General features: G+C 35.7%; 1 protein-coding gene across 1 annotated transcript; it reads left to right on the top strand.

Moving 5' to 3' along the window:
• On the top strand, positions 958-10,384 carry LOC109842554 (protein DCL, chloroplastic). The gene is made up of 4 exons (XM_020411418.1): positions 958-969; positions 1,360-1,553; positions 4,749-4,863; positions 9,740-10,384. The coding sequence occupies exons 1-4, from the start codon at positions 958-960 to the stop codon at positions 9,902-9,904; spliced, it is 486 nt and encodes a 161-aa protein (XP_020267007.1). The 3' UTR covers positions 9,905-10,384.

The raw sequence follows: 10,681 nt of genomic DNA, 5'->3' as shown, positions 1-10,681 counted from the left end.
AAACTAGAGATTTGGAAGAGTTAGAGGACTTTCGATAACCTAACCCCCCGTCCCTTTTAATTAGCAGTTTGATTATTAAGATCAACTTATCTCATTTCAAAAGATTTAGGGTATTCACTACTTGCAATTATTTTGACAGACTTGAATTAGAATAACTACATCTCATCAAAAATACACTAGCTATTAGGTACTAAGAAATAGAGACGAGTCTTGATAGAAGGTATAACTGAAGCAGTTGAGCTAAAAAAGGTTCCGAATTGCAAGAGTAATCAAATGAGATGGAGAATGATCTTTAAATAAATAGGAATTTCACACTCATTAAAACAATAAACATAATTTAAGAACATGAGCAAATCTCCAATTACGTGAAATGGTTAAAGTTAGCTATAGAGAAATTTTATGTCTCAAAAAATAATAAGTGACTCAACCAAGAAAAACATGCATACTAGCATGAAATATATTAATTAGTCATTTCATAGCTTGCTTTGATAATCTAGAACATAAACATATAGAATATAATAATATTACATTGGAAAATTCTCATAATTAAGACCCATAGTTATTGGTATATGATCTTTCATTAAGAGTCAATTAGCCTCATAAGATATCACATTAAAGTGGGAATTAATTACTAAAAGTGTAAATGGTATAAAATACTGTGAATTCGTGCAAATTATAAAATGAAGACATATGATTGTGATTGTGATGAGAATGAAATTATTAGCATAAAAATCAATTTTTTTTCATAAGAGGATCTTGACCTTCATGTACTATTGTAAATTGTACTTAATTGATTTGACTGTGTAATTTTGACTTTGATTATGGTAATTTTGATATTTTTGATTAACTATATAGGTATATAGACAATAAATTATTTTATTTTTTCATGTGAAATTAAAAGAAATATTTCACAACGGAGTCCTGAGTTAAGTAAAAAAAAAAAGGAAAAAAACGATAATGATATTGCAGGTGCATCCAATCTAGTACAAATACAATGAACTTAGTATTCGATTATTCAATTGTTTACACCCCGACTATAAATGGTGCAAACATCTTAACGATTTGGGCTCAGCACGAGCGGGCCAGATTAGTTTTGGGTAATAATGGGCCAGCTGGAACAGCTAGCCTAGACTTGACGCTGGATAATTCAGCTTACTTTCGACGCAACCCAAGTCCAGCACATAAAACGCCCATTGGGCCCATTCGATCATCCAAGCCATCCTCTCTAAATGGCGTCCACTCCCTCTCTCCTCCGATCCCTACCTCTCCTCCGCCACCGCATCCCTCTCATTACCGCCCCTCACCGGAGACTCGCCGCCCTGCCTCTCGACAACTCGACGCGCTGGCCATCGAGGGCAGCTCCGGCGTCCAGCCGCCGAAAACTCGCCGGCCACCGCGAAACCCCCGTATCCGCCGCCGGAGAGGGCCGAGTCGGCGGCGAAATCGTGGGCGGATCACCCAGACTACAGGCGGTGGAAGGACAGGGAGGAGGAGATCCTGAAGGATATCCAGCCTATTACGATCCTCACCAAATACATCCTTCATTCCGATAGGTAAAATTGGGGTTTTTTTATCGAATTTTTCTTAATTAACTCTTGATTAAGGATTTTTCCCCTTATCATTTATTGCTAAGAGCTTGCAATGTTTTGAACAAATTTTCTTTGGATTTAGTTTAGGGAAGACAGAGATAAAATCAAAGTAGAGCAGTGATCAATTTATTTTTAGAAAAATCCCCGGGCATACACATAAGCTCTAGTTAGTGGGGGGAGAGAACCCGCGAGCTATTGAAACTTACTCTTATGTGCATCTAAATGATGACTAGTAGTAGTCTTCATGCTGGTTATATTAAAAATAGCTCTTTGATCGTGTGTTTGAGGCTTGGGTTGCTCATGGAAATTTATTTCAAATTTCTTGGCTTGGTGTGCTCCTGCATAGCGGTGTAGTATAAAATGTAGGTTTTTTTAATCACCAAAAGTTATTTACTCATTGTAGATGTTCAAAGGTTTGGCCGACGGACCTTTTGGCCTCTTTAACACTGGGATTTATTTATTTGTTATGTGTTGTAAAGTAAAGTGCGTACGTGTTCATCGTAGAGTTTTAAGACACCAAACCCATTGTTGGACTTAGTGAAGCTTCATCAAACTTTTTCCTGAAGTGAGATCAAAATAGGGCCACAATACTCACTAGAAATGTAGAGATGGAGTTTAGGGGTTAGTTGGCCAGGCTATGGACCATATTCCGAGGGCCATATATCTGCAGATTATGCACTATGCCACATAGGACCACTATCATTCACAACAAAGACTATTGGAAATCAAATATTTGTAAATTTATGCTTGATGACTCATAATTGGAATGTCTCATCATAATTGGAATGTAGTCTATAGTCTACATAATGATTGTGTTCCGGGCCTTATTTCCCCATAGAACAAGGGCCAAATTACCAATCTGGCATCATATAAATGATAGAAGCAAGTTAAGACCTCCAAACAGGGTTTCTTTTGGCTTGCTGATAGCAATTTATAATACCTTCACCCTTCAGCACCAAGAGCTCATATATATTAGTACCAACAGATGTTGAAACCAACTAGAAAGCCATGCTAATACTTCTTCCAAATGAAATTATTTCGGAATTAAGAGGCTTTCATCTATTTGTTAAGGAAAAATTAAAACAAGTAGCTTGAATCAAGAGTGATGCAGCCGCCTAAGAGATATACCTACTTTCTAGTGAAGGAATTATCTTGGTTTCCTAGACAATAAGTGAAACCTGTCATCAAATAACTTAATCAATTATTGATGGTTGTCATTCTACTATTTTTACTGGGAACTTAATTAATAATATAGTCGAACCGCCTCAAAATAATAACAACAACAATAATAATTTAGCTGATTAAAAAAATAGCAAGACAGAAGTGATGTCTAAAGCACTAGGTGAACCTACGTCATCCATTTGAAGATGAATATCCTGTTATCTGTAATGTAAAATACTCGTTGATTGGCTCCTTTAGAGCATGTTTAATTGCCTGGAATCTGAACCTATAAACTGCATTGGACGTAGCAAATGGATTCCCCCCCCCTTCATAATTGAACTCACATTGCAACCTAGACCGGTAGCATGACTTTCAGGTGCCCATAGCAATTCTATCACACACAATAGCAGGGCATGGCACTAGGCTTATTAGTTATCACATTTTCATGATTGTGGAGCTGAATTACTTTTCCATGACCGTGGAGCTGAATTTGGATGGATATTAGCTAGACAATGGTGCCATGTTTAATGATTCTTTTTTCCATGACCGTGGAGCTGAATTTGGATGGATATTAGCTAGACAATGGTGCCATGTTTAATGATTCTTTACACGAGTTCTATTTAGCTGAATTTGGATGGATATTAGCTAGACAATGGTGCCATGTTTAATGATTCTTTACACGAGTTCTATTTTGTTGTTTGGTTTAGTCAATTTTACCATTCAGATGATGGAACTTGTGTAATCAGTCTTTCTTGTTGAATGTGCTTTAGAATTATTTATATACATTTTTTTGTCTGTGTTATTTTATAGCATTAAGATTTTTTCCCGATCTTACTTGTTTTGAACAAAGCGAATGGAAAGGTTGAAGTGCCCTATACGTTGCTGCATCTCTAGCTAAACTCGGACTCAAAGCTAAAGTTTTATGAACTCTGGCTAGACTGGTAGTTTTAAGATGACTCCTCTCGAGGATCCCATCACACGTGTTTATGGGCATGAGGGTGAATGAGAGATGGTGAGAGTGGTAGGTGAAAAGACCCAGAAGTGATATTCCCATATTTTGCTGCGTGTAGATATATTCTGAATTGGCTGTATTGATTATTCTAACCATATGACCCCTCTTTTCTTTTTGTTCATCTTAATTTATTCTCCATATTGGTTAAAATCCTCCATCCTCGCCCCTCCCTGATGTGAGTAGATATTCCCATATGTTGCTGTGAATAGATATTCTGAATTGGCTGTTTTGATTATTCTGACCGCATGAACCCTCTTTTCTTTTTGTTCATATTGGTTAAAATTCTCCATCCTCACCCCTTCTTTTCTTCTCCTCCTTTTCCTTCTCCATCCGTGCTCATGCTATGTTCCTTTACATACTGTATTATCCATCTTATATAATTGATTTTACCAGTGCAAATTTAGTTGTTTTCTGCTATAATTCATCTCTCCCTCCTCCCCTCCCTCTACGCACGCATATATGGACTTGCATCTAGTTTGTGAAAAGTGAAGGAATATATGTATTTTAGTCAGCTGAGGTAATTAGACTGAACTTAACACTAGTTGTTGTTGGTAGTTATGATCCACTAGTCTCATTCTCAACCTTTTGTAGTTGTAGTACTTGTTCTTATGTTTGGACCAATTTGTTATGACTATAGACCTAAAGTGATGGATTATGCTTGGGAGACTACATGATCCAAAGGGGATACCCCTATTGGGTACTGGGTCCATACTTATTTGACCTACTTATCCTCCACTCTACCTCACTTTATCAGAAGCTTGAGTTTTCTCGTGAATATTCTACATCTTAGTACACGTCCACGTCCCAAGTTAGCTTGTGGTTCATGAATTCTATAATAAAAATTTGTATTCTTAATTCAGAATTGGAAGGAATTAGGAACAAATAATGATGTAAGACAGATTTTATCATCTCTGCATTGTATATTTCAAGTTATATAAGAGTCTTCCAAACTTGCTTCCTTTATCTAAAATCTTTCATATTAGCAGATATATGGATGGGGAATGTCTATGCCCTGATGATGAGAAAGAAGTTGTTGAGAAGCTTCTTGCTTATCATCCACGTTCAGAAGATAAAATTGGTTGTGGACTTGCTTCTATTATGGTAACTACCTTGTGCATGAGGCACTACTATTTTATTAATCAACTCTATTATACAATCAATCTATTTATTCGTTTCAAAAGCATTATTTGTTTCCATTCATTCTGGAAACTCATCCTTCCACCCACAAAGTCGATTTGGAAAAGGGAAAACAATTGATTGTATAAATAATTTTAATAAGTTTTGATAGACCCAAAAGGTTTTTCATCTGACGTGACCTAATAGATTATGTTTTCTCCGTTTATCTTGTTTAAATTGATGAGTCTTTAATGTTATGATGAAAAAGATGCAGTACATGTTGGGATTTTAGTATCATATGCACTCTGCTTATATAAAGTAGGCAATGATATTTTTAGATTTTTCCTAGGCTACTATTTTTGCACTCTTAGAAGGGTACAATCTTGACCATTTTGGACATCCTTTCGCCCTCTTGTGAGCTAATCAGCTAATCTGGTTGTGTCAATACTAATTATAGAATACCTTCTCTATGAAAACTCATATACTAGCAGGGTACTGACATATTAAGTCTCATTGCATATATTTTGACATTGTAAAACTAATACATGACAAATTATTTGTCCTTTATTCACTACCCTTCAAGCCCACAGGCTAAGTCATGGACATTAATTTTTTGGTAAGCCTATTAAGAGAAAAGGCGAGATGAGGTTTAACTTTGGGATTATAAGAGATTCAATGATCACAACCATAGATAAGTTTTGAATAAATAATCCTTTGCAAACAGTTGATATCTGTCTATGAGGGAAACCGCAAATCAGGAAGTGAAAAGGATATCTTTTTGCAGACTACCTTTGCAAACCAGATATCCCATAGATTCTCTCTCAAATTGAAGACTTTTGAGAGAAATGAGATTCATCAATTGGTTGAGTTGGCTGGTTTTTATGATCCTGTTAGATGATTAAGATAATTGTGAAGGGTTGCACACTTGACCATTCACCACCAGTTCCAGCAGCAGTGAAAAAAATGCAGGGATGCATGCAGTGTCATTGAGAATTGACTTCGGTTGATCAAAGAATAATACATGTATCCATATTGAAAAGATGTAAGTGAACTGAAGCATTGATCCTCTTTAATAAGTAGAAATTAATAAGTTGAAGTTATTTTCAGCCTAAGGCTGAAAATAGTCAGACGAGGAAAAACAAATTGGGATGGAGTCATGGTAAAAGAAAAAGAGAGAGGGGAACTTGCAAGAGCAGGTGCAAGTTAGTTGGGTCATAAAAACCATCAGAGTTTCAGGTGTCTCATATGAGAAAAGGAGATGAGGTTAAGAGAGTAGTTCATAGTGCTAGATATTTACGAGCATATTGAATCTTATGTTATATAGCCAACAACAAAGATGAGCAGTGCTTCAGGGAAATAGCCTCTCCGAAAGCTGTTACATTACAGAGCATAGTTGTAAACTAAATTAAAAAACTAGTAGACTTGGGTCTTGGTATCTGATACGGAGAACCACAAAGCAGATGTTGGAAGAAACCATAAATCTCAGTGAATCTTGTACCCCTTTCATGCATAGATCACTAACATGAGAGTCGTTAGAGTTCTATATCTATTGGTTATAATATATTAGGTTATAAATCTAAAATAGAAAGTTATATAAACTTGACGCTAGGTCTCTATATGTTTTAGCATACTTGGTTTGTGGAAAAGAAACAGTGGTAGTATGATGCATCATATAAGAGGTAACTTAAGCTGCAAATTTGTAGATAGAAGCCAAAAGGCAGGTTCATTGGACACTTCTTGGACACTCCTTGCACATATGCATACATTTATTAACATGTGTGCTCTATTACATAAATGATAATACGTATTCGACACCCATCATACTCTTCTAGGATGAATATCCTGCACTTCACGTCCACTTTCTGAAACTTGTAGACATGGGTTGGGTTCGTTTCAACAGATTCCTAGTTTGAAGCTATGAGTTTAAATGATCATTGGGGTATATACTTTGGAAATGAGCTGTGTCTCCGTACCCTACCCTTTACAAATCTGTCGTGTCTTGTACCTATATCCGCACCTGTACCCATTTCAGATACATCGCATATATGTGAATAATGGTTGAAGAGGCTAAATAACATATCCGATTTAAATCTTTTGGTCTTTGAGAGGTTGGCTATATGAATGACTTTTCTTCATTTAGCTGGTAGAACATCTTCTCTATTAAATAATGGATCCTTTTTTTACTGCCTCGATTTATGTTGATTTGGTTCCATTTCCAGTCCTTGGTCAACTATGATCCTGTTACTTTTAACAGAGAAGGTCATATGTTGAACATATATGAAGGTGTCTACTATTCTCCTTACTTGATCCCCAATTGTAAACTCCTTACAACTACGATAATTTCATATCTTATCTCATAATGTATTGCTGACCAACCATTTCAACATTCTAATTTTCAGCTGCACTTACTTTTTGAATGTGTTGTTTCTTTAATTCCCCAACATGTATGGTCAGTTTTAAAATTTTCTCTTCCAATTTTATGGGGGTCTTGTTAAAATCCATTTTTGGCATTGCATTGATACATGGGGGTGTTTGGCAAACTGAAAGTGAATCGAAAGAGCGAAAGACTTTTTTTTAACAAGTGAGAAAGTGTATCCATGTTAGCATGCAAATGAACTATAGTGTTTGTTTGAAAAACTAAATTATTGTTGAAGCTAGGAAGGTGAAGAAGATGTGGAAGTATTGTTTTATTTATTTATTTAAATCAACTTGTAAATACTTCTTTCAGTTGTGAATCCAACTCGACTATACATTAATTTGAATGATTAGTTCAAGGATTAAGCACTTCACACAAGTTGTTCAGTTTTCCCCCTTTCAAAAAACTATAGGTAAGTACATGGCATTAATGCGTACAAGTATAATAGAATGCATCTTAAACATATGTAATTGTGACAGAAGCATACTAACTGATAGCTGTAAATACTAGCTAATGGTTGCTAAAAAGTTTTATCACGAGCTTAGCCAGCTGTTGCCACTGAATTGTAGGGAGAAGCATAAAATATATTAATAAATGTAGTATTTTAATATATTATGGTTCCTAATTGTCCACTCAAGTGACTTCAACACTTTTTCTAGGGGAACTTAAACATGCATTATGGCTGATGTGGACAACTTTTTGTATTTCACTTTCAATCAAACAAACACATGAAGTGTTAATCATGTTTCACTTTCACACTTTAGTTTTTCACTTTTGTGCAAACAAACACCCCTGTGTTCGTCCTTTTTCTCAGTCTCACCACCATTATGAATGGTTGACCATGGTTTCTGCTCATAAGCTGTACTAGATTTTGAAAGAGCATGGTAAAATTAATAACTTTAACTGTTTAGTTTCCAAATCAACCGACTAGGTTAACCCAGACTGTCAAGGTCATTGAGCTTCAGATCCCAGTTTTTGCTTTCAGCTGCTATATCATGATACACACACCTTCAGCTGAATAGTGGAAGTGATTTCTGCAATGTGATAGAAGAATTTATCATAATTATTATAATGTTTGAACACATGATATATCACTCAATTAATGTGCTGAAAAGGTTCAGCGAGCAGTTGTAAAGTCTTCAACTAAACATGCATTTCGGAATGTCAAGGAAAATGAGCTGAAGGAGTGTTGCCAACGGTCCCATAGGGATGTTCCTGTATAAAACTGCTGAATAAATCCTTTTAGACCAATCTTTATGTTAGGATCTGACAAGTGTAGGTGATTCTACAACCCAAGATTGATCACCTCACTTTGCGCAGCAGATTGGGGATGATATGGAGCACTTGACTTCCGTTTAAAGAGCTGGATTTCAGCCACTTAATTATATGGCTGATGTAATGGCAGAATTGATAGATCAAATAGTCTCTAATGATGTAACAAAACAAAAATTGATAGATCAAATGGTCTCTAATGGTGTAACAAAAAGAGGCAAAATTTGAGACATCATGTCAGTTTTCTTCACGTCTAATGTGATTTTTAACTTTTTACTGCTGTTGCGTAGATAGTGTTGCTTTCCACCGGTTTCATATTTCAAATTGAAATCATATCCTTATCCATTCTTATGCAACGTTGATTCATAGACACAACGAAGCCTTATCCCATCAACGAAGTTTGCATATGAATTATATGCTCCAAAAAATAAAAATAAAAAGAACACTTCATATGCGCAGTTGTGCACAGAAGGAAATGTGCACAACCACAAACAAAAATGCATGTGCACAAAACCCTAAATACTTCGTGTTCAAACAACCTGGTAATGGTGTTATGATGCATGTTGTCCAGCCATTTTGTTTTCTTATCTAAGGGTTTGCATTAAGATGAAACAAAAGTTTCAGACATCTAAAGAATACTTTTGCTAGTGACCTAGGCAGTGCCATAAGCACCTAAGGCCCTAGTGCAGCTAATATTAACTAGATTCCTGCAAGTGCAATGCACCTGGGATAATTAAATGATACCACTTTAAGTTTCTTCATCTATTTGTTATGGTACAATCTGCCTTGTATTGTAACCACTAATTTTAACGAGGTCATTTTTGTAACTTTGGAGCACTCAGTTGCTCAGGCAGGGAAGAAAACTGTATCAATGCCTTCCCGGTATAAGATAGCAGAGATGTCAAAACTTATCTCATATACTGATTGTACTTTGGCATTCTTGTAATATTTTATGGCAGGTTTTAGTCTTTACTAATTTCCATGTTTCTATGAAAAGAAGATACAACGATGTAACCTGAGCAAAGTTCTTTGCATAAGAATATCTTTGCTTATTATACTTGGAAATTAGCTCTAATAGATCCTTTTACAAATTTGTGATGTTGATGGCTTTATCAATTGCAGAAATTTGTCACATGCAGAATGGACTTAATTTGATTTATTTTTTTTGGGAAGGTTGATCGACACCCAACATTCAAAAAATCAAGATGCCTTTTTGTTGTGAGGACTGATGGTGTCTGGATAGATTTTTCATACCAGAAATGCCTTCGAGCATACATTCGAGAGAAGTATCCATCTTATGCAGAGAAATTCATCCGAGAACATTTCAAACGTACTTGAAGGTTTCAGGTGAGGATAAGCAGAATTAGTCCTTACATTCAAGCCTTTATTCTAGCTGTGCTCCTTTAGCTCTTGCCAGTATTATGAGTTCATGTTGCCTTTTGCTCATCTTCAGCTCTTGGATTGAGAAATCGCAACGATCTATTGGCACAGCAAGATAATGCAATGTAGAGTTTTTAATAGTAGCGATTCAAGCATGAATGAGTCGAGCTCTAGAATTCTTAGTGTAGGAAACTTGGTGTTTATAGTGGAAATTACGAGTCTTCTGCTGCGTATGATATTTAGTTTGTGAATGTGACCAATGTGAAGTTTTTAATATAGTAGAAATTCAAGTATGAATGAGCCAAGCCCTAGAATTCCTAGTGTAGAGAACTTGGTGTTTAAAGTGGAAATTATGAATCTTCTACCGTGTATGATACTTAGTTTGTAGATGTCACAAAACTTGCAATCATACTCATGTTAGTAGTCCACATACTGTCATCATTCCTTTGATATAATTTGCTGCGTAATCTGTGAAAGCATCCTCTTCTTTCAATGTAAATTTATATTCTTTCCCTTTATCAGTGACATCAATATTCAGCGCTACAAATATGCAAATGCTCTTCACAAAGGTCACCCTTGGCTTAAGGAACTATAATGCATTTCTTAAATAAATTAAAAAAAATGGTATAATACGCTTCTGGCGCATGTGATCTCATCTTACAATCTATAAGCTGCAACTTTTAGCTAAAAGTTGTAAATGGAAAATCATAACAAAGTGCGGTCTTTTAAATTTTA

The sequence above is a fragment of the Asparagus officinalis genome, chromosome 5 (genome assembly GCF_001876935.1).
Source record: "Asparagus officinalis chromosome 5, Aspof.V1, whole genome shotgun sequence".
NCBI lineage: Eukaryota > Viridiplantae > Streptophyta > Magnoliopsida > Asparagales > Asparagaceae > Asparagus > Asparagus officinalis.
Note: the sequence above shows the minus strand (reverse complement) of the source record. Positions and strands in the feature narration are given on the sequence as shown.